This window comes from Peromyscus eremicus, chromosome 4, assembly GCF_949786415.1.
Source record: "Peromyscus eremicus chromosome 4, PerEre_H2_v1, whole genome shotgun sequence".
Taxonomy (NCBI): domain Eukaryota; kingdom Metazoa; phylum Chordata; class Mammalia; order Rodentia; family Cricetidae; genus Peromyscus; species Peromyscus eremicus.
Window position 1 is genome coordinate 64727735 of NC_081419.1, and position 27163 is coordinate 64754897.

Here is a 27163-nt window from a genome sequence, read left to right on the forward strand (position 1 = left end):
GGAAAGTGTAACATGAATTGCTAAGTGGTCTTATTAATAGAAAACCTGGAGCGAGATTTTGGGGTGAAAGCTGAAAGATCAGGAATAGAACAAGCCAGCCACAAGTTCTTACCACTAGGAAATCCTCAGCCCAAGAGAGCTATTTTCTTATATACTGCATATATATATATATATATATATATATATATATATATATATATATATATATGTTATATACCTTCCTGTGCCCTGCTATCTTACTTCCTCTCTCCACCCAGCTACATCATTTCCTGTTTTTGCCCAGGTCTATCACTTCCTGTCTGTCTGTACAGACCTACAGACCTCCATGTTTAACTAGTGCTGGGATTAACAGTATGTGCCACCATGCCTGGATCTGTTACCAGTATGGCCTTGAATTCACAGAGATCCAGATGAATCTCTGCCTCCTGAATGTTAGAATTAAAGGCATGTGCTACCACTACCTGACCTCTATGTTTAATATAGTGGCTGGCTTTGTCTTCTGATCCCCAGGCAAGTTTTATTTGTTAGAGCACAAATAAAATATCACCACAGGCAAATGTGCCTTTGGTAAATTATCATTCAAAACATTATTTTAGTTTTAGTTTTCATGCCTAATTAAATGATAGGTATTTGTTAGTCTTTTTAAGTTAGTTTTGATTGACTGACCAAGCTATCTGACGAACTAGCACCTCTCCTATTTGAGGAGGTCTCCCTGTTCAAATCTAATCTTTATCAATCTTGATGGTTTCCATTGCCTTTCTTCTGTAGAAATGACAGCAAAACTTCTTCCCTAATGTAACACGTATCTCTGTTTCCATTCTGAGGTCTACACATCTTTAAAATATACAGACTGATTTAATTCCATAGTTTTGTTTTTATTATTATTATTATGCAGTGTCTCTCCACAGCTATCATTTATTTTCATTAGCATTTGGAAAATTCAAAGTTATTTAAGCACTGTGTAATCTATCTTAGGGTGTATTTATTGCCCCCCTTTTTTATTAAGTATATCTTTTAAAATACAATTAGATCTTTCTATATGTGCTTGTCCTGTAGGATTGTGTGGCATACCTGTAATATGTTTTATGTTGTAATATACAAAAAACCTGTTTCATTTTACTAGAGACATATGCTAGAGCATTGTCAGTCTTAATTTGCACAGGTATCCCCATGATGGTCATAACTTCTAATAAATGTGTAATTACAGAATCAGCCTTTTCAGAACTTAAAGCAGTTACCCCTTGAAACCCTGAATATGTATTTATGGTATGGTGCACATACTTTAATTTTCCAAGCTCTGCAAAATGAAAAACACATATTTGCCAAGTTTTATTTTTTTCATTACCTTTTTGGGTTACTTCCTGCAGGTAATGGGGCTTGGCTCTAAAAAGAACAAGTAGGACATTATTTTTATAATTTCCTTGGCTTCTTGCCAAGTGATAGAAAAATCTTTTTCTTTGCTATTAACATGTTGTTTCTTATGAAATTCTGAGACTTCTAGCACATTTCTTATTAATAACTGATCAATTTCATTATTACCTTGTACTAGAGGGCCTAGTAGACCTGTATAGGATTTGATATGTGTTATACGTTATATACAATAGATGATTTCTATTTCTGATTACTTGTTGTAGTTAAATAAATAGTGAAGTTAATTCTGAATAATCTGGAATGAGTTGTGAAACAACTCTTTATGCATATTGAGAATCAGTAACTATATTAAGAAATCCAGGAGTATCTTTAAAAATACATTAAATGGCATATAGCTCTGAATTTTTTAACTGAATCATAAAGGCTTGCCTCTCCTGATTTATTTACATCAGTATAGAATATAGGGGATCTAGAAATTGGTATCCCTTTTAATATATGAGGATGAATCCAATTAGTTCTTTTTATTAAAAGATGTCTCTATTTGGTGGATATTTGTTATTAATCTTTCCAAAAAAATTACTGCAAGCTCTGTGCCAAAGTTCATTTTCTGCCCATTATGAGGCAATTTCAGCATTAGTAAAATGTACCACAATTTCTGCTGGGTCTGTTTCTGCTAATTGACAAAGTCTTCTTTTTCCTTTAAGAATCAATGCAGAACAATTTTATAAATGGGTCTTTAATTTTTCACTCTGTTTGTGTGCTAAAATACCTATTCTAAGATATTATATTCTCTCTGAGTAAGAATTCCTGTGGGAGAATCATAGATGGTAAAATAACCATTAAGCTTTGGCTCTAAGCAATCTAATGTACATCCTGTAATTTCTTTTCTACCAGACCAAATTCTCTCTCAATGATTTCTTGAACTATTTTAAGCCCTTATCACCTTATAAGGTACTTAGCTCTTGAGTAATTAATCCAGTTGTGGGGCTTAGCCAGTTCTCTCAGCGATTTTTGAAAATTATTAAGAGATTGTAATTGGTCTTTCCTGATTTCTTCTTTCTGTGGTCAAATTTTCAATAAACTTATCTTATATCTTGGATAATTGTTAAAATCTCCTCTTTGCACTTTTTTTTTCTGGAGCAATTTGTAATCCCCAGCAAGGCAAAATTCTCTTTACTTCATCAAAAATTTTTCTCTAAGGTTTATGTCTCTAAATCAGCCAGTAAGATTTCATTGGTATATTGACAAATTCTAGATTGAGGGAACTGTTTATGAATTATTTCTAATGGCTGTTGTAAATAATATTGATACAAGAGGGGCTGTTAACATTCCTTATGGATGAACGTTCTGCTGATAACTTTTAACAGGCTGAGCATTACTATAAGTAGGCCCTGTGAAGGTACATTTTTCTTTATCCTGTTGTAAATTTATAGCAAATTTTTTTAAAAAAGCAGTTTTTCAAATCAATCACTATAAGAGACCTTCCCTTAGGTAATAAAGAAGACAAGGAAATTCCAAGCTGTAAAGAGCCCTTTAACTAAATCACCTTATTTGTGGCTCTTAAATCTGTTAACATTTTCCATATCCAGATTTATTTTTAGTAACAAATAAAGGAGAATTCCAAGGACTAGCCAATTCTTCAATGTGTTGAGCACTTAGCTGCTCCTGTACCAGCTGTTCTACTGCCTGTAGTTTATTTGATGTCAAAGGCCACTGCTCCATCCACACATATTTGCCATTTAACCATTTTAAAAATAGGATAGTTGGTACTTTTAAAAGACCAATAGCTGCTGTGTCCTATTTATGTACAACCTGAATGGTATGTGACTTTTCATGATAATACCTTTTAACATTTTTCTTCAAAGTGTCTTTTATTTTATGGTTTGTTTATGAGATTGGAAGAACGTTAACCTGTGTTTTCTATTGCTGCAACAAATCACTTCCCCATAAATTCATTGCTATGTTAGCCACATATGGCTTTAATTTTCCTATTTGTCCTTCTAGCCCTATACTCTCCCCTCATCTTGTACTTTGTTTCACTTGAGGTAAAGTTCCAGTCCCTAAAGCTGAATATTTACCTCCTGAAGAGGTCAATTTGGATGCCAACATTTTGGTGGAATTATTTATATCTAACTCCTATGTCTAGTAAACCTTCAATTACAATGCCATTTATTTGTATTTTTAAGTTTGGTCTCATCATTTGTAGCAGTTTGCCAAAATACTTGTTTTCTTGTCTCTCCTGAAATTTTTGTTTTACTTACTGAAGCTGTTCTGTCCTTGATTACATATAGATCAGTGTTGTTTTTAACAACAGGTATTAAGACTTAATTGTTCTATTTATGAGTTTCATCAATGCTGTCAGGGAATTATTAAGCCAAATTTGATATCAAGGCCTGTGGGAGGCCCCTTAGGACATTTTGATGGCAAAGAGTTACCTTGCCTGTCCCTTGTTGATCTGAATTCATTAGTACAATACCAGCCTTTGTCATATCTACTGCATACACCAGAAAGATGGGGCCTTCTGTTTGGATTATCTACAGAATAATCATTGTTTCTTGGAATGCCTTGCCTCAAACCCTTTTCAGAAGACCTTGCTTACCACAATTAAAACATCTGACGTTTTGACTTTTCTTAAAATTTTCAGAAATTATTTCTCTTATAAGTGTAACATCATAAACATGAGATCCAATATCAGTCGTATTTCTAATCCACTCATCTATTGGTGCTGATCTTGCCTTTAAAGGCCTAATCGCCCTTTTGCATTCTGAACAGAGATTTAATTAATATTTGTCTGACTTCTGGATCTGATACTATCCTATTTATAGCTGACGCCAATCTTCACAAAAAATTAATGAAGGCTTCTTTGGGGCCTTGTATAATTTTAGTAAATGATTCAAGCCTCTTTCCTGGTTCTTCAACTTTGTCCCAAGCAGTTAAAGTTGCTAAACAACATAACACCAAGGCCACGGCATGATCATCAAATTCAAGATGCCTTTGTAACTCAGCATATTGACCTTTACCTCAAACGTTACCTTGGGAAATATTAATACCCCAGCTCTATTTTGTTGTTCTATGGCCCTAGCTTCCTCTTTTCACCATGTTCACCATTGTAGCTGAGGACTAGATCCCAATATTGCTATTGCCAAACCTTTCCAGTCTTGGGGGATAATTCTTGTCTGAGTAAACCATGAATTTAATATCTGCTTCACATAGAGTGAATACATACCATATGAAATAATCACGTCCTTAAATTTCCTCAAATCTAATATTTTTATGGGATTCCTTTTAACTTCTTGATAACCTTGGGGATAACTATCATCTACTGGTATTTCTTATATAGTAACTGGGTAAGCTAAGTTTAATTTTCTAACATCCTTGGGCTGCTGCTCTTCAGTTTCATCATGTGGTGGTGCACTAGGTTCTTGTATAAATTCCTCTGTCTGTGTCTGAATATTTTTCTTATTTTCATTTTTAAGTCTTTCTAAGGCTTGTAGGCTACCAATCCACTTCTCATATTTGTCACAAAACCCCACTATGACCATTAAGGCTAAATTATGAATTACCAAACTGATAGTAATTATCATAGATATTATGTCAATCTCAGTTAAGTAATTTATCTTATCATTTTCTGCTTCTGTTTTCAAGTCACCTAAAATAGCATTATTGAGGGTCCTAATGTCCTCATATTATGATATTTCCCATCCTTAACATGGGAAATATTTTTCCTTTTAATATTACTTACCTCTCTCTTTGAGGACTTCCAAAGTATCTTACCAAATATGTCTTCTCAGTTTATTTGTAGCTGGCATGATTTTTCTGTCCTTGTGGTCATGTCTCACATGGGGCATCAAATGTTGCTTTACTAACTAAATCTCAAATGCTTGTTTTATCAATAAATACTCAGGAGCTATATGCTGGGGTGAAATCCCACTAGCTCAGAGAGGCAGAGAAAGCACCTGGCTGACCTTCCTCTTCCTCTGACATCCCAGAAAAAGATTTTTTTTCCTATACCATCTCAAACAAAAACCTCAAACTCGATGTCCTTCCCTTCTACTTCCTGTGCATCTCTCTATCCATCTCCTGACTCCCCTTACTCTCTGTGGCTTTTTTTCTTAATAATCCTATGTTCACTTCCAATCAACAAGTTGCTAGCTCTGCCTCTTGATCTATGGTTGACTTTTTTTAATTCTGTTCACAATATTCAAGCAGAAAGCTCTTGAATTAAAGGTGTGGACTAGGCCTCAGCCACATCACAACTAGAAATGGGATTTTCCAATAAATAATGCAATCTTGGGTTCACAATGTGATCAAATATCCTATGACAGGTCTGAATCTAGACTTTTTGCACTTAATAGATATGTTACCTTCATAAATTATATGGTGAATATTTTTCTTATGTAGTTTTTGATATCTTACCTAAATGTAACAAGTTATATCTAATATTTTAAACATCACACATATATTCATCCATTAAACTTCTTAATAGTGATGGGGTACAGTTCATGTTACTGCATCCAAACCATCCAATGGTGATAAGAGACTCAGTGACTCTTCTGGTTTTGCCCTGTGCAAAAGTCAGTACTATTCATATTTTTGGAAATCATATAATGTGAGATTTCCTAGTGAGACAATTGCCTTAATTAAACATCCTACCACAGTTTTTGTACTTCTGTGTTTAGACTAACACGAAATCTGCAGTAAACCTCAGAAAATAAACACATCTAATTTCAGTCAAATCAGAAACACAAGATTTCCCAACAAGTAGATCAGAGTATGTGATAAAATGTCTGATCATACAAGCTTATGAGATGCTTAGAGTTGTATCTCTGCTCTTCTATTTAATTAAATAAACTGTAATTAAAATATTTTAAAATTTAAAATGGAATATTACATTCTTCAGTATCTTTTTCTTTACATTTAAAATGTGTTCAAAATCTAGTACCCCAATTTAGAATATTTTTACATAACCATTTCCAAGAAACTTACACAGAAGAAACATTTTAATTAGAATTATAGGAACCATCTCTATTTTTACCTTTTAAAATAATATTTTTAAGTAATCTATAAAACTTTTCTTTCATTAAAGTATTGATTGGAATACAAAAATATCAATGGGGGAGAAAGTACATATCAAGTTCTGTGTGTGTAATACCTGATTTATAATTTTACAGAAAGAAGAAAGACTTGCTACTGAACCAACACATTACTTCATACACAGAATTATGAGTACTTCATCATATAACCAAGAAGACCTCCTTTCTAGGTACAGAAATCTGAGATGAAAGAATGGTTCTGTTAGCAAATGAGAAATTGTCCAGTATCAAATCCTTCTTCACTTCTGATTCTCATCCCTTGACTCAAAGTCTTAAGTTTTCTCTTACTATACAATGCTGTATTTCTAGTTACCTAACCTCTACATATTTTTCAGATACATGCTCTCTCATGTAAATGTCGTGGATCAGATATTTGCTAATGTGATAGGGTGCTGTTGTTGCTTGTGGTTGTTATTATAACCTGAAGAATAGGCATAGAGTCAGCAGCAGAAAGTGTTCTGTCAGCACAGCAAGACTCCTGCTCAGTTTTGTAAAGCAACATGGAAAAATGTTAAATTGTAGTACTCAGAGATTCATTTTAAAAGCACGAACTAACTGTAGTAATATAAAAACATAAAATTAAACTGTAAGATATTAAATACAATAAGTATACTGTTTTGTGACAATGTGAGCAATACAAATTGAGAATGAAAAATAGTCAATACTAGGAATGGAAAATATTTGCAGATTATATCACACACACACACACACACACACACACACACACACACACACACATATACATATTTACAGATACATGCGGTCACTATATAAACCACTCCCTATACTTCAAAATAAAACAACAAAAACAATTTTAAAAATACAAATTATTTGAATAGAAAAATCCTCTAAAAGGATGTACAAAAAGCATGTGAAAGGTGCTCCACATCGTTAATCCCTAAGGAAATGTGAATCAAAATCTCAGAAGATGCCATTTGAAACCACGACAGTCACTGAAAGGAAAGGAGCAAGAAGAGAGAGCAAGGAAAGAAAACAAAACAAGTGTTAGGGATGGAGAGAAACTGGAACCATTATGTACTGATGGTAAATTACAAAATTGTGAAATCATTATGAAAAGCAGTGTGGCACTTTCCTAAAGAATTTAACATAGAATTAGTGTGTGACCCAGCAATTCTGAATATATTCCTCAAAGAACTGAAAGCAGGTACTGCCATAGATAGTAGTGAACGTGTGCCAATACCAACATGATTCAAAATAAACCAATGAGAAAGGCAACCTTTCATTGTTGTTCATCAGTGGATTAAATCAGGAGAAAAAAAATGTCTCATTCTTTTGAATATTATCTACTATTTAAAGAAAATCCTCACATACTAAAACATGCATGAATATGGATAACATTGAACTAATTAGAGTAAGTCACAAAGTGACAAATATAATTGCAACTCTACTTATTTGGAGTATTCAAAATCCTAAAGATAAACTAAAATAGTGATTTTTCTGGAGGAAAATGGGTATTAGTGTTTAAGCACAAAACATGTCTAAAAGTGGGAGATTGTGATATCTGCATAGCAATGAAAATGTACTTAATGACACAAAATCATACATTACAACTTTCTAAGGTTGTCAATTTTATGTATATTTAATAATAAATTTAAAAGTGGGGAAAAGTAATTCATAAATCATTCTCATTCCATTTTGAATTTTAGCAACATGCTATCCCAAGTTTGCTTCCATGTAGAGAATGACAGATTGTTGTTAACCAGTAGCTTCTTCATTTGTTAAATATACACATTAAAAATTTTTTTTTTATTTTATTTTAGTGAAGCAGAAGAGTTTAAACCAGATCCAAAGGCTAATGCACTAGAAGGTTGGATATTTTTCTTAACTTTTAGAAACTGATGAAAAAGTAACTTTTTTTACTATTTTGATAACTTATTTCCTACTTAGAAATGTTAATCACTAACCTTGAAAGTGATGCTAATTTACTTATCCATTAAGTATATCTACTTTAATGAAGTGATTTGTTATCATTTCATCCAGCTGTTAAAATAAGCCAAATGCTTATAGGAATTTAACCTGATATTATAAATTTACATTGATAATCCTCCTATAAATAAAGAAGCATGTATTGTTATGCTAAATTATATCTGGACTTGAACTGGAATTAATTAGCTCATCGAAAAATTATGCTTTCCTTGTATTAGAGCTTACCCCTACTAAGTTGCAAAAGGCCTTTTAAACACAAAATTGAGTTGTTCACAACAAAATCTGGCTAGCCTGAACTGTTTTGTTTTGTTTTTAAATATCAGCTTGTATGAAGTGCTTCCCACATTTTTAGGATGTTTTACTCCAATATAGTTCATACCTCAGGAGATCAATATGATTAAATTATAAACAATATATACATGAGGTATAGAGATTGTTTTTACTATAGCATGCCCTTGAATTCAAGCCTCAAGTTTATCCCAACTATTGCTCTGCAACCCACTCATGAAACAACTTCTCTCAACTTGGATGTAGAAATAATTTTCACTGTTAGTAATAATTCTGTTTGAACAGCATCAACATATCATAATTTGTATGTATAATGGTAATCACCACTAAGATTCCCATGTTATGAATCATGGATTGTAATATCCAGTCAGGAACTACTTAATGCAATTCTTTGATTTCATTATTGAAGACAGTCAAGCAGGAGGTGAGGACATTAGTGTCCAACATGTCCAACTCTTTGTCTAAGAGTCCACACAAGGCCTCATTCCCTGTGATTAAATTTTGTGTATTCTTTCATTTTGTCTAATTTTTGATTTTTGGATTATGCATATTTCTTATATTTTTTCACTGATATTGTCACTGACCAACTCATTTATTCATTCATTCATCTGAAGATTCACCAAACAGTTCATTTTTGTTTTTATAATATTCCATGTGTAAACAATACTGACAAAGTCTGTTCTTATGGAATTTATATGGTAACTTGAGTTGAAGAATCCAATGATCAGAATATAAGATAAATCTAGAGGTTGTTAAGTCCCTTTCAATTTTACTAATGACAGAATTTCAAGACGTTGCAGTGGTTACAAGACCCTCCATCATTAGCTCATACTGCCCCTTTTGTCTTTCTTAACTCTTCCTCTATTTTCCTTGTGGCTTCCTCTAATCCAGCAAACTCTGATTCCTGATGCCTTTGCTGTCCTTCAATCCTACAAAGCCTTTCACTTGCCATGATTTCTGGAGTTTTCTTTCCCTTTAGTCTGTCTTATTCTTCCCTCACCTGTAGATTTTTTCCACTTCACTTTCCCAGAGAGCTCTCTAATGATCAAAGACCACGAAATGGAAATTAATTGCCTTCTGTGATCTTACATAGGCCACATATTCGCTTTCTTTTTCTCTCCTGCAGTTTTCTAAAAGATGGTGTGTTTTAATTATTTGATCTTAACTGTTTTTTATCGAATGCGAGCTTGCTAAATTGATGTCCACTGAAGCCTAAAACAGCATATTGGCATATAGATGTTAAAAATATTGAATGATATGGGATATAGAAGAAGCTAAAGGAGTGTGGAGGAAGCATGTGAAAACAGTTTGGGTTATGAGAATAAGGTATCCATTAGATATTTAAGCTGAGATAACATGTGAGCCATTGGATATTTCAGTATAGATTTCAATGGAGGTCTGGCTGAACACATTTATTCCTTGTTTCATACAACATAAAACAAAACTTCAAGTAAGTGTGAATAGTTGAGCCACTTAAATAACTGGAATTTTTATATTCCTCTTAATCAAAACAGCTTTCTAGACAGTCCTGGAAGTACAAAGCCTATGCACTATAGAAACATTTAAAAAAAAACCTGGTGTTTACAGTTTTAGCCCTCATATTGAACTCAAATATTCTCAATAATGTTAAAGAAAAAGTAAGTGCAGTCATGTGCAATCTAAAGTAGAATCAGATCCTTTAGAAATACAATAAATTAATCATGAACTTACTAGTTTTGTCAGATAGCTCTATCATTCTTATTTACTTGAAGTTTTTCCTTTACTATTTTCCCAGAATCTGTATTGCTCCTAAATGATGATTCAGAATACTCACTTGTGATGGCTTTTGATGACTTCATATGTATAGAGTACATAATACTTGAATGTGCTGTATTTCCTCATGTCTTCTTATGATAGTGTCCAAGTAAATAGTCTCATTCCCATTTTATGTATGAGGATACTGAGTCAGAAAAGTTACATTTAATTTGTCACCCACTTCTAAACAATGAAGTTAAGACTCAACAGAGATCCTGTGCTAGCAGATTAGTTGCCCCACTAAAAATGGGTCTCTGAGAAATGTTGCTTGTCAATTTATTTCTGCACCCTTAAGTTTTGATGCTGTTGATCTCCCTTGGAACCTCCAGCAGCTTTCTGATCTGAAACAGTTCCACTAGATTTTCTCTGAGTATTACAATAAAGTTTCCCTGTTTTAAAACATCATCACTTTCTTATTTATTTCTGTTATGTGTTTTGTTTTTGAGAGAGAGTCTTACTATGTAGTTCTTGCTGGACTGGAACTCATTATAGAGACCAGGCTGGCCTTGAACTCACAGAGATCAGACTGCCTCTGCTGAGATTAAAAGTGTGTGCCACCATGTCTGACTCACTTACCATTTTGTAGTTAGATAAATATAAAGCATGTTAAAGTTGGAAAGGCACTTAGGGACTATCATTAAAGTAATCTCTCTTTTATAGGTTAAAAAAATAGGCACAGGGATTAAGCGGCATTGCATAATAGCTACTGAAGGACAGAGTTTGCTTCTCCTGACACATCATACTCATCTTTCATAATTTCCAAGTGGAAAGCAAATAAGCTAGGGTATTTCTAATATTCTAGGGTTCTTATTTGTTTCAAATTTGTCCCAACTGTCTATCCATTAAAAATAATAATTGTATGTCTAAATTACATCAATTGAGGCAAAAATATTGGATTTGTATCAACAATATATGTATATATGTGTTTATGAATGTATGTGTGTTTGTATATAAGAAAAAATATTTCTTCCCGGTTTTTCCAGAACATTCTCAGCAACCACAAGCAGGAAACTCAAGCTGTGTTCAGGTAAATAGTCTTCAATATCTTCTAGTTTCTGTACAATGGGGTTCAATTATAAAATAGCTCAATTTTTAAATTCTATCAGAGACTGAGTGACATTATTGAGGAACATCAGAAAACACTGCCTTATTCACAATCACTTCACACTCAGATCTCCCCATCTGAATGAGACCTGTCCTTAATATCTGAAAAAACCCTTTACAAAAGGGTTTGATCGTTGGATTTTAATAAGAATTCATTGTTTGGGTGGGTAGAATAAGCCACTGATTCTCAACACCTAACTACAATTCCATTAATAGCTTGTTCTGATTCTGAAGAAAAGCCTAAAGGGGTGAGTTACTTGATTCTGCCTAGGGCTAAGGGTCCTGTGATGATGTGGGAGATGGAGACAGGACATTTAGGGTAACTTCAAAGATGAGTCAAGAAGGCTATGAATGCCTAGCTTCACCCATGTTTCCATGTTTCTACAGACTCACTCTTTTTTTTTTCTTTCATTTTTCTTTATTAAGAAATTTTCTACTCACTCCACATACTATCCGCGGATCCCCCCTCCTCCCTCCTCCCACCCATCCAGCCCTCTTTCCCAAGCCACCCCGCATTCCCACATCCCCCAAATCGAGGTCTCCCATGGGGAGTCAGCAGAGCCCAGCACACTGAGCCTAGGCAGGTCCAAGCCCCTTCCCACTGCACCAAGGCTGTGCAAGGTGTCACACCACAGGCACCGGGTTCCAGAAGCGTGCCCATAGACCAGGGACAGATCCCGATCCCCCTGCCTGGGTGCCCCGCAAACAGTTCAAGCCGAACAACCGTCTTCCATATCCAGAGGGCCTAGTCCAGTCCCATGGGGCCTCCACAGAAACCAGTCCACAGTTCATGGGCTTCCACTCAGACTGACTCCTCACATACAGCTAACTACTATATGGTGTGGACTGAGGAACATTCCTCTTCCTGAACCCTTTTAATAGATCCTGATGTAATTCTTTGTTTCATTATTTTTCACGGTGTCTTCCTGGTTTATTTTAATCCAGTTTCATTATTTATAGTACATTCAATAATACAGAATTACAAACTCCCCAGCCACTCAGCAACTTTCCAGTATTACAATATAGTACAATGTTCAGACCCAATTTCATAAAATCCTGTATCACACTTAAAGATATTTTTGCCAATTTTCCGAAGAAACCAGTCCCTTCTACAGTCAACATAATCTTTATTTATGAATGTAAGCATCTATTTAGCAATCTCCAACCTCATTTAATTCATACCTTGCAGAAAATAAAATTATATGTCAATAGAAGAGAGGCCCTGAAGTTCTAGTCTGAAAGTCATTAACATTCTTTGACTGACGCTGAATTCCTAGCGAGTCTACACTCTTCCACTGTTGTACTTTCCTTGTTTGTTACCTTTTCCATACCCAAACTATTGTTAAAATTGTTACTCGGTGCATTTCTAAATAAAGTTGCATAAGTACCCTTCACTCACACATATCCACTAGTTGATTACAACTGAAACTGTGGACAATAGTGAGGATTTGAAAATAAATAATAGAAGTTCAGAATGGGAAATCAAATCTCAAAGAGCAGTCAATACCATTTCTTAAACATTCTTTAAAAATTTCCTGGCACAATTCTGAAATTTCATAGAAAGAAAAGATAAAATGAAGTTTGCTTAGAAGGCCTTGATACTTATCCCATAGTGGTAGGGAACGGGTTGTTTTTTCTGCTACCATGACAGTGTCAGTCATGAAAATAAAAGGCCACCTAAAATTCTGAAAGAGAATTATTCTTTCTTACCAGAGGACATAAAGCTTCCAAGCAGATGAAAACTGTGGAGTGGACCTGTTGTTTTGTTTCTGTTCTTTGGAAGTGAATGCAATCCTAAGGAGCATGAAACGTAACACACAGGGAGACAAGAGCCCTAGGGCATTATAACCAGCTGATTAAAGGGAGAGGGTCTGTTAAGGGTCAAAAGCTAAGGGGAATTATTATAGAAAGAGAGACTTAGGCAAGGCAGTACCTACATGTCTGACTGAAGTTTCTCTTTAGTAGTTGAAGTTATATAGACAAAAGATTTTGAGAACTTGAGTCTTGGTAGTGGCCATATCTTGCCTTTCAGGAACAGTTACTCTTCTTTATTCAGAAAAATGACACATGTCTCAAAAAAAAAAAGCCTAGCATCTGGCATGTTCCTAGAAATACCAAAACAAATGACTCTATTGTTTCAGAACCTGTAAATTGCTAAACTTTACACAGAAGAAATTGAGAGTTGCAAAGTGAAGCATTTTGGCTTCTCCCTTATCATTTTATCCAGTCTCAGAAACATGTTTGCAAGGTATTGCAGTAAATGCAGAAGAAGAGGTAGACATTTTCTAAGAGTCAACAGGACTCAGCCTTTGGTTGTCATGGGGTTATAGCCAAGGTCATCACCTGTCACAAGACAAATCCTCAATAATATAAATGGAAAAGTTCACCTGCCTGAGTCTTAGAGTGGACTTATTTGAAGCAGAAGAATACAGATTTCACTTGCATGAAATTGTGTAATGGTAGATATATATTTGGGTATTTCTTGGCATATGTAATCTTGACTGCCTAAAGATCTAACTATGCCAATTTGTCTTGGCAGTGTGTCACCATCTTTGAAGGATCAAAAAGAGTGACCAGCAGTACACGTCCCTCAAAGGAACACATTTCAGGTACAAAATGCAGTAACTTTTAAACACAAATGAAATAAAACTCTTATTAATTATTGTGAATGTAGACATTTTTATCATTGATCTTTCCAGGATGAGTGGCCCTTGTCTTGTACATTATTAATATGGGATTGATATAATAATGATACTATTTGTATAAAAATCTATAGATTATTATATAATTGTCTTTAATGTTGGACACCAAGGGGTAACAGATGGTGTAACTAACATTTGTTAGGTTGCAATTATCCATTTGTTACCAAAGAATGAAATGGGAATAATTGAGAAGAAAAACCATAACGAGTTCTCCAAAGTCACATAGCTGCTGAGCTACATAGAACCCTGGGATTTTTAGGGCCTATGGTCATTCAGAAGCAGCATGGTTCACAAGAAAGTATGGCTTCCTGAGCAAGATGGATAATGTAATTAGAAGTGGAATAAGGACTGTGGTCACTGAATGCTAGATTCCTAGCAGCCTTTTCAGAGCATTCTTTCTTTCTTTTTTGAAAAAGAGAAACTAAATATAGATATTTAAGGAAAGATTCCTAACTTTTGAAATTATATATTGCAGTTAGGAAAATGTTGAGTTTTGACATCTTATGTGTTTTCAAGTTCTATTACATGTTATTATAAATTGAGATATTTGCTAAAAGACTCAGGCAATTAATAGTTGATACCGAAAACTGAATCCAAATACTGACAGTTTCTTTATCTGTACATCATATCTTACTTAAAAAAGAAATATACCTATGGACTTTCAAAGGGAAATTTACACAAAATAGAGGAACTACAGCATTTTAATATATTTCTTCTTACACTTGAGCACTATAAAATAAAACCCACACACAGAGCACTGAAATGTATCTCCATGTTCAGCTCATTAGGCATTTCCAAATAGATTTCAGGAGGGACAAAAAGTGGACTTTGCACACTTACCTGGAGATGCCTCAAGGTCAAGTGGATACTACTGCACCATGGAGATAAAATTACTGAAGCATGTTCCTAGCTTAGACTCATTATGCCTGTATAGTCTCAAGCAAAGTCTTTGACCTCACCAGAGTTCATAGTCCATAAATGAGGACATTACTCTGCACGATTCCTTAGCGGAGCAGAAGAAGTTAAGAGAAAACACCATAACTGTGCTTGCACAGATTAATATACAAATGCCAACTTCTGAATTCTAAATCATTGCTGTAATGTAACAACTTCAATTATCTCTCAGTTCATTAATATTATCTTTTTCCCACAGAAAATTCCAAGAGCACTATTTCCAAGCAAGGATCTAGAGTGCTGGCAAAGGTATCTTCAACTCTGTCAAAGGTGTTCTCCCGATCAAGCGGCAGTATTCCAAAATCGTCCTCACCACCCCACCAGGATAAGCACTAGAGCTTCTCCACTTGATAAAATTGTGATTCCCTATAAAATAAAATGATTTTTAAAGTAGAACATACTGTCCAATTATTATACTAGTTCAACTTAAAATACATACTTTAATTAAAGGTATAGTAAAGGCTTGTTGTGGTGATATATTGTGTCACCCGATATATTGTGCATCCTAATAAACTTATCTGGGGTCAGAGGACAGAACAGCCACTAGATAGACATAGAGGCCAGAAAATGGTGGCACACACGCCTTTAATCCTATCACTTGGGAGGCAGAGATCGATCCGGATCTCTGTGAGTTCAAAGCCACACTGGAAACAGCCAAGCATGGTGACTCACGCCTTTAATCCCAGGAAGTGATGGCAGAAAGCAGAAAGGTGTATATAAGGCGTGAAAACCAAGAACTAGAGCTGGTTAAGCTTTTAGGGTTTTGAGCCACAGTTCAGGTGAGATCCATTTGGATGAGGACACAGAAGCTTTCAGTCTGAGGAAACAACATCAGCTGAGAAATTGGCGAGGTGAGGAAGCTGTGGCTTGTTCTGCTTCTTTGATCTTCCAGCATTCACCCCAATACCTGGCTTCAGGTTTGATTTTTTTAATAAGACCTGTTAAGAGTCGTGCTACACTGTCTCTCGACGCTCATTGCATGAGTTGGCTGTTTGAAACCTGGGGCCTATGCAGGGTCCCTTGGCTCGGCATGGGAGGAGGGGACTGGACCTACCTGGACTGAGTCCACCAGGTTGATCTCAGTCTGTGGGGAAGGCTTTGCCCTGGAGGAGATTGGAATGGGGGGCGGGCTGGGGGGAAGGTGAGGGGGGCGGGAGGGGGGAGAACAAGGGAATCTGTGGCTGATATGTAGAACTGAATTGTATTCCAAAATAAAAATTTAAAAAAAAAAGAGTCGTGCTACAGCTTGCATTTTAATAAAATTATTTTTTCAATATTTTATTTTTTAGATTATAATCACATCATTGCCCCTTTCCCTTTTCTCCTTCTAAACCCTCCCATATTGTTACATGCATATAGGTATAAATATATATTCATACATATAACCTGCCCTTTCTATACAATGTTACTTATATGAATAATTTCAGGGCTCACCCCTTGATATTGAATAACCAATTAGTGTGCTCTTTCCTGTGGAAGTCTGTGTCTCCTGCTCTTAGCATTCCTTAGTCACCTGTGGTTCTTGGTGAAGGATTGAAGCCTTGAATTCTTTCTCCCTTCCACATTAGGATGTTTATTGTTGTTCCTGTTCAGCTCAGGTTTGGGCAGTCATGTTGACGAAACTTTATGGGTATAACTTCTGAAATGACCAGGAGACTCAGCCTCACAGCAAACTCCTTTGGCTCCTACAGTCTTTCTGCCCTCTTTTCAACAGTGTTCCTTGAAGCTTAGGTGCAACAGTTGTTTTTAATTAATGGTTCACTTGGGACTGATTTTAATTAATACATAGAAACATTAAAGTACATAAAATTTATATAGTGCAGCACTGTATTGGTTAATACATACACCTGAAGGTATATGTGTGTGTGTATATATATATATATATATATATATATATATATATATATATATATATATATAGTATTGTGTTTAAATTAGATGATAAAACTATTTGTGTCTTAAAGAAGTTATCATTTCTTTATTGTAAACTTCAAAATTAATTTGAGCTATCTTTATAGCCATTTTATATATACACCATAAGTATCAATGATTGAACTTCTGGGTACAATAAGTTTTTTCTATAGAAATTTCAATAAGACTTTAAACTTAGTAATTATCTCTGTGCTGTGACAGCAAGTGACTAAAATTTTAATTAATAAAACAAGCAACCCAAAGTACCTGATAGAACTGAATGTGAATTTTTTTCCTTTAAAATTTTTTTTTTTTTTTTGTTTTTTCGAGACAGGGTTTCTCTGTGTAGCTTTGCGCCTTTCCTGGAACTCACTTGGTAGTCCAGGCTGGCCTCGAACTCACAGAGATCCACCTGGCTCTGCCTCCCGAGTGCTGGGATTAAAGGCGTGCGCCACCACCGCCCGGCTTCCTTTAAAATTTTTAGGACACATATCATGATGGTTATCAAGTAGATGACAAAGCCAATATGAGTTATACAACAGAATTATGAACCAGACTGTTCACTGTCTAAGGCACATTCAGACAGCTCATGTCTCAGCAGTTCATATAATCTCATTACCTATGAAGTGTTATTTCTGAACTTTTATTTTTAATCACTGTAAAGTTAGAAAAGAAACTAAGATACTTCCATGGTTAGGCTTCTTTTGTTTTGATAAACATCACCACCAAGAACAACTTGGGAAGGAAAGTGTTCATTATAGCTTGTAACTCTCAGGCTAACAGTCCATCATAGAAACGGGCAAGAACACAGAAATAGGAACTACAACAAAATCCATGGGGGAATCCGTCTTACTGCCTTGCTCCTTGGGGTTTGCTTAACCCACTTTGTTATACAACCCAGGACCACCTTGCCCAGCAGTGACACTGTCCACGGTGTTCTGGGTCCATCCATATCAATCAATAATCAAGACATACCTACAGACCAGTCTTACATAGACATTTTTTCAACTAACATTCCCTCTTCCCAGATATGTCTGGGTTTATGTTGGAAAAAATTTACTAGCACAGATATTAAAATTATTAATTAAACTTTAAAAATTTTGATACTAAATGTATTAATAATAAGTAAAAGAAGGGATTTGGAGAAAAAAATATAATGAGAAAAATGTACACAAGAATTGTATGAGTTCTGAAATCAAAGGCAAATTGTTAGGCATTTTCTCAGTAGGATTATTTGGAGAGGAAGAGCCACTCTAAACTTTGAGCAGACCAGATAAAAGCTAGAAGGAAGCTTTGCTTTTGCCTGCTTGCCATTAATTACTCTGGCTGGCAAGTTCATCTGTCCCATCCTGGCCACTGATGCATTTGTTTTTTGACATTAGGGGTGAGCTTTGGACTTCCACTATGGACCAAAAATCAGGAACTCTCCTGGAATCTTCTGATCATTTTTTGAGGATCTTTTCACCAGTATTTGTGGATGACATGGATTGGTGTTTTCAAGTATCTTTGCTGAACACAGTGTACTGAAATGTGAAGAAACCAGTAACAAGAAGTACTTTGGTAAATCCACAAACACATAGAAACTAAATAAAATTCTCTTCAACAGTGACTGAGCCAAAGAAGAAATCAAAAATGCATTTTAAGCATGTCTTGAGAAAAATGAAAATCAAAATTTAATAAATCAGACCTGATAGGATTCAAAGAAAGAGTGCTAAAGGGGAATTTTACACAGATAAATGTCACCATTAAAAAATGAAGAAAAAGCTGAAAAAATAATCTCTCTCAATTATTCATAAAAATAAGAACAAATGAATCTAAAAATTATCACAAGAAATGAAATATAGATATCAAACAGAAATAAGTAATATAGAGAACAAAATTCAGCAAATAAAGTTTATTTGAAAAAAACAAATTCAAAGACTCCTACTTAACCTAAGAAAGGAAAGAAGATTCAAATGAAGTAAGAGAATTAGAATAGAGGCCTTGGAAGCAAAAAACAATTATAATGAGCTATTATGAGCAATGATATGTTGCAACGCTGAAGTAGTGAGTGAACAGAGTCTTTGGACCCAGAAAATTCCATTATGAGATACAGATGCTGGATGTGGAACTGAATCTGGCATGTCACATAATGAATGTTATTTTTATCTTTCCTATAGCTAAATTTCGTCTGATGGGACCATCAGTTGATAAAAGTATGGTAAAATAAATAACTATTTATGTTGATTTGTACTCTCCATGTAATTGTACCAATTATTATTTGTATATCTGGCTATGTCACAAGATGAATAAATAAAGCAATCGCAATAATAACACTAAATAAACCAATAATGGGTGAGGTGGTTTATCAAAGTTAAAGACTCATGGAAATTAAGTTTTTCTCTATGTAATTAATTTACTAGACATTAATTGAAATAACATTATGGTATGCCACCAATAGCAAGTATAATTTTTAAAAGATACCATGCATTGTAACACTGTCTAATAAATCAACCTAGCAAAGAAATAAAGCAATATACTATTCATAAAAACAGAAACAATATGCTAATTATATTACTTTTAAACAAGAAAATTAACGTAATTCTGATAAAATGCAAAAAAAAATATTTTTACCTTCTCAGTTTTTGAAGTTATCATCTATAAGCAATAAAATGCATTGATTAAAATATGTTTAATGTAAGTTAACAATGAAATATGACCTATATCCATGATCTAATCTTGATGCAAATTGTCATCCTTATAGACCACTCTTCTACTGATTGGCCTCAAAAAATATTGGATATAGAAACATTTCTACTTTCCTCTTCTTCTGTTTGTGAAATCCTAAAACATACCATATGTTTGTGTGCATTCTTTTATCTAACATGTATTTTTGAAAATTACTTCTTTTATATCTATGATTTTTCTTTCACAAATATTCCATTCTATCTACTCATCAAATGGGTTTAACTATTGCAAAAAATACTGTGCAAACTCATATAAATGACTTTGGAAAATACATTTTTTCATAACTCATTTAAATTACCTATGGATAAAGTTATTATATAGTACAAGTTTACATTTATCTTTAATAGAAAATATTTAAAGTATTTTCCAAAATGTCTGAATACTTTGAAACTTCTACCATGTAAGTTAGTCCTATGACTGCTATGACAACACATATGGTCAAAACCATGTGAGGAGGACTAATTTTGGCTTCTGGTTCCAGAAATTTTTATTCTGTAGTTCTTGTTACCATCTCTGGAGAGGCAGAACATCATGGTAAGAGAAACATGTGCAGAAAAAGACTGCTCATCTCCTGATGGACAGAAAGCAGAGGGCCATTAATCAGAAAAGCCCAAGACAAGGCATATCCCTCAAGGACACACATCCACTGACCCAGTTCTCTGACTAGGCCCCACTTTCCACAGTCTCACCACCCTCTAATAATGCATTTGTACTTACCAATAATACAGGAATTCCCCTTACTCCAATCCTCACCACTACTGATATAGACAGTCCTTATGGATTTTAATCACTCTCAAAAGTTTCAAGTGATATGTTATTATGTTTTAACTGGATAGGTACTACTGACATTGAATATCCTTTCATTCACTTGTTTATAGTTCACTTAACTTTGGCTAAAGAAAAGATCAAAACATTTCTTCACTTTCTTATTGACTAATGTTCTTCTAATGGAGGTGTCAGTGTGCTCTTTATATTTGTATACAAGTCTTCTTATAACAAAGGTTTTTACATTTTTATTCCATCCTGAAACTTGCCTTTATATTTCCTTATAGTGTCTGTTGAAAAGCACAATTATTTGAATTATGACAGTCCCATTTATCATTTTTCATGTTTTATGGCTTATGCCTTTTAGGTACAATCTTAAACATCTTTACCTAACCCAAAGATACAAGGATTTTTCATTATTCTGCAAACTTCATAGCTTTATTTTTGTTAGAATTAAATTTCAATCGTGAATGGAATATAATAAATGGTACAAATGAAGATTTTTATATTCAGTGTTTACCTCATATGCTTAACTTTCCCATAATGTTTTCATAAAAATTACTGTCATTTTACCTTGAATTTTCTCGATGCTGTTATCAGTTCTGTAAGGACAACAGCAGTATCTGAACTCTTCATTTTCTGTAATCAATTGGTATGTCTGAATTAAAGTAACATGACATTTTCTTGATGATAAATCTTGACATCAAATAGCATACATTCTTGATTTTAAATGGTTTTGACAGTTCTAGGCCTATTGTATCCCATTTCCAATGTCAAAACCAACTTTTCAATCTTGAGAACATTCACACTGAAGTCTTGATCATAAGCTATTGTTTGCTATTTCTGTATTGCTTTTTCTAAAATGTCATTGAAACATAGAAGAAAAATAATTTTCCTTCAAATTTCTCACCCCAGGGAAAGCTAATTTACTATATACAAATATAGAGCAATACTTTGGCAAGTGTTTCTTGGGGTTGAAGAGACGGCTCAGTATTTCAGAGTTTGGTTGCTAGCACCCACATCAGGAAGCCCACAGCTGCCTGTGATTCCAGCTCTAGAGTATCTGATACTCTCCTCTGACCTCTGAGAACATGTGTACACAAGTGTCGTACATACACACAGGCATACATACATATGCATAATTAAAAATAAAATTAATAATTAAAAATAATTTCTTCACACAAATATAAATTCAGAAATAATTATTACTAAATATAACATTCTTTTTCTAATTCTTATTCAGTTTGTATCTCACTTTCTATAATTATCTAAAGTGATAACATAAAAATGTCTTCTTCAGTAGACTATAGGTGAAAAAGTTTGGTGCAAATTAACAAAACTTACTATAAGAAGTATAGCATAGGCTGTTCTTAAAGTTATTAATATCCTTTAATGTGACATCAACACATTTTTATTTACATATAATTTCTCATTGTAAATACAATTAGCACTCATTTGCCTCACATGCACCTAATACCATCAGAAAACACAGATATTTACATTGCAATTCATTATGATAGCAAAATTACTGTTATGAAGTAGTGATGAAATAATTTTATGGTTAGAGGTCAACACAACATGAGGAACTGTATTAAAGGGTCATAGCATGAGGAAGGTTGAGAATCACTGCTCTAGAACACCAGCCTAGCCAAGTGCCTGGTCACCTCACATGGTTGTGGTGTGTCTGAATTGGTGCAATTATTGTCACATTCACACCTCTGTCTACTAAACCTTCCAAGAAAACGTCATTTATTTGTATTTTTAGTTTTGGTCTTTGTTCATTTCCAGAAGTTTGCCAAAAAATTTGCTTTATGGTTTCTCCTGATTTTCCTGTTCTCTCTGCTACAGCTGTTCTATCACCCCAAGCAGCCTGGTTTATTCCAATAGGCACTTGGTTATTTAATTGCTCTGAGAAGGGGTTTCTTCTATGATGGAAGGAAAAGTCTGAACTGAATTTGCTGTGGGGGCCTGCATGAGGCCTCTCTGGGAGCTTCTGGAGACAGAGGCAAAGGATTACCTTGGCTGTCCCTTGTTGATCTACATTAGTTGGTCCAATGTTTACCCTTGCCACACCTTCTGCACAATCCAGAAGGGAGGGGCATTCTGTTGCTGTTGTTCCTTGAATAAACATTCTTTCTAGGAATGCCCTGTTAACACTCCCTTTCAAATGACCTTGTTTACCACACCCAAAACATCTGACAGTTTTCCTCAAAACTTTTGAAATTACTTCTCCTATCCACATATCATCATGGCCATGAGACTCAATATTAATTGTGTTCTGGTTCCAATCCTCCAATGGTGTTGATCTTGCCTTTAATGGCCTGATTATTCTTTTGCATGCTGCATTCACATTCTCAAAAGCCAAAGATTCAATTATTATCTGTCTAGCTTCTGAATTCGGTATCATTCCATTTTCTGCTGAAGACAGCCTTTGTAAGAAATCCATGAAGGATTCTCTGGGGCTCTGTATAACTTTTGTGAATGATTCAAGTTTTTTCCCTGCTTCCTCAATTCTGTCCCATGCATTCATGGCTGCCATGCAGCATAGAATTAAGGATTGGTTGTCATATAAACATTGTCTTTGTATATCAGCATATTTGCCTTCTTCCTCAGAAGCTGATCCTGGGAAACTTCTACACCTCTAGTTCTACATTGGTTTTCTATTGTCTTAGCCTCCTCCTTAAGCCAGGTTCTTCACTATAACTCGTCCAGGACAGCTGTAATCAATTCTTTCCAGCCCTGAGGAATAATCCTATTACAAGTTGACCACAAGTTTAACATTTGCTTTATGAATGGAGAATGCATGACATGATAGTATAGCTTCCCTATATCTCCTTAAATCTAACATTTCCACTGGAGTCCAATTAGCTTGTACATGCCCTTGAGCAGGTAGTTTCTGTAAGGCTACAGGATAAATTTAGTTTGATTGTTTGAAAACAGGCTGTCTCTCTGTGACTGTATAATTCAGTCCTAAAATAATTCTAAATTCTTCTGTCTGGGTCTGAATTTCTCAATAATTCATTTTAACAAGTTTTTCTAAAGCTTTTATCTTGGTACTTAAATTGACCAACCTTTTAAATACTAAAATAAGGATAATTAAACAAGTAATATTCATAATTGATGTTACATACATCCCATAACATTAATTGTCCTCTCATTTAATTGTTCCATTTTTAGATTGCCTAATGTGTTATCAAAGACCAATTTCATTTCAATGTAAAAATATTTCTCATTTCTTTTAGCTAGTTTTTCCTTTTAGTCTTAATTGACTTACCAAGTCTGTGTAGAACAGTAGAAGTCCAAGGGAATTTCAAAGCAGCTATCTAGTGTGATAACAGTCCAAAATGGGACTTTCCAGAGAGAGAGAGACAGAGACAGAGAGACAGAGACAGAGACAGAGAGAGACAGAGAAAGAGAGAGAGAGAGAGAGAGAGAGAGAGAGAGAGAGAGAGAGAGAGAGAGAGAGAGAGAGAGAACTACTAGCTACCAGGAGAAAGAAAGTCCAACCATGTTTTCTGGCCTGAGACGTACTGGGCCTCAGGACCTCTGTATCCCTACAAGCAGTCTGGCTGCTTGCAGCTATGGACATTTGCAGTGCAGCTCTGGCTGAATATAGCCCAGATCACTTGTAGCTCTAGCTGATCTACAGGCCTGTAACCCCTGGCCTGTAAGGTCACCAACAGTTTTTTAATGAATTTGTGCCCCATGTTGTGGGCCAAATGTAGATGAATTTCTAAGCAGTCTTATTAAATAGAGAACATGGAGCTATATACAGGGGTGAAAGCCTTTGATATCAGAGAAATAGTGAGAACCACCAACCACCTTACCACACCAGCTCTGTATCTTCCAAAATGTGAGCTACTTCCTGCTAACTTGAGCCTTTATTGCCTTGCTTTTCTGCCCTCTCATTGGCTCTTAGCCCAGCTGCCTCACTTCCTTATCATTGCCTGTCTGTAAAGACCTCCAGGTCTCTATGGTTGGTACTGGGATTAAAGGTAGGTGTCACCATACTTGGCTCTGTTCCCAGTGTAGCCTTGAATACACAGAGACCCTGTCTATTAAGTGGTAGGATTAAGGGTGTGTGCTACCACTGCCTGACTTTTGTAATAAAGGCTTGCTATTTCCTCTGATCTCCAGGCAAACTTTATTTATTAACATACAAATAAAAATCACCACATTTCAGCACAAATAAAATATTACCACAAAAATGTTCTGGAATTACTTTGAAAGTTCTTCAAAGTCATTCAAATAATTGAATGACCCAACGTCTACTACAGATTCACTTTAGTTTGTTTTATTTTTACCATCTGTAACCTAGATATGACTATACTGTTTTTCCATTATTTGTTTCTATAAATGTTCTATATATTTATACATTGTTCCAACAAATATGACAGAAGCAACTATTTTGTGCCAATCAAAGCACCTGAGATAACACAGTATGCAAGGCATATTTTTTCTTGCCTGGTGATCTAAATTTTCTCTAAGAAATATTGAAATAAATATTATATCTACAAGTAAGTTGATACATGTTTTCTTAGAAATTTTGTATGTGCTACATACAAACAACAAATGGAGAATGGTGGTCAGGATCACTTGGGCTGGGAAGTAGTCAACATTTTAGGCTGGTGCTCAGGATAAATTTACTAGAGGGATTCACATTTGCACAAAGACTTGGAGAGTTGAAAGTGACAGTCAAGTGGATATTTACATTAAAAAGTATGTACTGAATTTGTGTAACTGTAGGCTGGAACTGAGTGAAGAAGGGATCCAGACAGTGGGAAGAGGAGATATCACAGATGAAAATCATAGTGGACTGATTTATGATGAGAGAGTCCTCTCATCTGAATTTGTGTCCATTGTCAGGGCATGTGGCATCATTATATGCATTACCAACAGACTTTAGTGGTCATGCTTTTTTTGGTTCTTGCTATTTATAGACCACATGATCCCACTCCTTGACTGCCCTAAAACATTTCTTGCCAGATGCTGAATATTTCTTGCATTTCCAGAACATTGCAGTTTATTGAAGCTTAGGCTTCACATTTACAACTTCACACAGTTAACTCTTAGGGAAACTGACTCATTCAACTTTGTCTAAACTCCCAAACTTTGTTTTTAAATATAGTAAAAATTTTCATAACACCTTAATCCTTGTATTCTGCATGCCAGAAAAAAAAAACAAAAACATTTATTAGAGGGGAAATACTGAGGTTTCTCTGCAGCTGAAGAAGCAGATATTACTTTTGTGGACCTCCATCTTCTGACTACTTGCTTGGATGGCTAAACCCATTTTTCATGTAAATCAGTACAGGCAGGATTTTTGTAAGGATCTCTCTTCTCAATGGTGGATCTTTCAAATAAGTTTACAATTTTATATCTTGGAGGAAGTGATGGGTGCAGTCAAACCAATACTCAAATTCTTCAAGGTAACTCTTCTTAGTGTCCCAGTGAAAAACATGCAATTTCTTTTTAATTACCACATGATCTGTTCCACAAATTTCACCTCGCTATATTTGTAGCAAGATTAGTTTTTAAATTTTCTCGTTCTGATTTTTCTGTCTGATTCTTACTCTAAATTTGGCAACAGTGGCCAAAAATAGATATGTCACAGCAATAATCAGATGCACTTTGATATTTTTAATGTAATAATCGCTTACACTAAAGACATCACAAAGAAAAGAGATCATCAGAAACACCTGACACTGAATTTGTTCTCCAACCACTTCAAATATGAAGAATTTTCTAAGAAATGACCCTAGACTTCTATTTTCAAAATTCTTTGCTAATGATCTTATATAATTATGTTTTCTAATTACTTGTTGATACTCTTGTTCCCCTAACCTGTTAATTAGGTTATAGAAAAATATTTTATTTTCTATAACTTGGAGATATCATATCAGTTAAAGCTTAATAAGTACCAAGCCATAAGCAACAACAAAAATGGATTTCTTGCACAGATATCAGCTCCAGAGATGGAAATTATAAAAAGATAAAATCACTTTAAAAGATATTACTCTTAAGAAAATGAAGAGATTGAGTAAAAAGAGGGAAGGAATGGATGGTGCTTTGGATAGAATCATGGGAAAAGCTTCACTAAGGGAATAATATATAGAATTTATATAAGATGAGCAGTTAGCAAGAAACTACCTGACAAGGATGATGATTTCAAGGGAGAGGAAAGAAAAGGCATTGAGGACAGAAAATGCTTGCATGTCTCTTGGATAACTAAAAAGCCCTGACTTGTCTGGTGTGTAAAGAAGGAATGCAGTGGCCTGAGGATGTTATAACATGAATTCTAATATCAAGTTTAATCAGAAAAATCTAGAAAAAGACAAGGTGATTCCAAGGTAAAATGGTGTCAAGCAGGAATATAAATAAATTATAGATATTCTTAAATCTCAAAACAATTTTCTAAATGAGTAGAGAATGGACAGTGACACGGTTCATAAGTTCTTGAAAGAAGGAATGCTTATGGAAAGCATATGTAGTTTTGACATCATGGCA

At 34.7% G+C, this 27163-nt stretch overlaps 1 protein-coding gene across 1 annotated transcript in view; it reads left to right on the top strand.

Moving 5' to 3' along the window:
* Nucleotides 1-15649, top strand: part of LOC131907795 (fibrous sheath-interacting protein 2-like) — a 79940-nt gene extending 64291 nt beyond the window's left edge. Inside the window, exons 19-23 of the mRNA XM_059258888.1 lie at nucleotides 6543-6634; nucleotides 8246-8292; nucleotides 11477-11520; nucleotides 14137-14206; nucleotides 15453-15649. Of these exons, the coding sequence (XP_059114871.1) occupies nucleotides 6543-6634; nucleotides 8246-8292; nucleotides 11477-11520; nucleotides 14137-14206; nucleotides 15453-15589 (390 nt within the window). The 3' untranslated portion in view covers nucleotides 15590-15649. The remainder of the gene's footprint in view (nucleotides 1-6542; nucleotides 6635-8245; nucleotides 8293-11476; nucleotides 11521-14136; nucleotides 14207-15452) is intronic.
* The last annotated feature ends 11514 nt before the right edge of the window (nucleotides 15650-27163 follow it).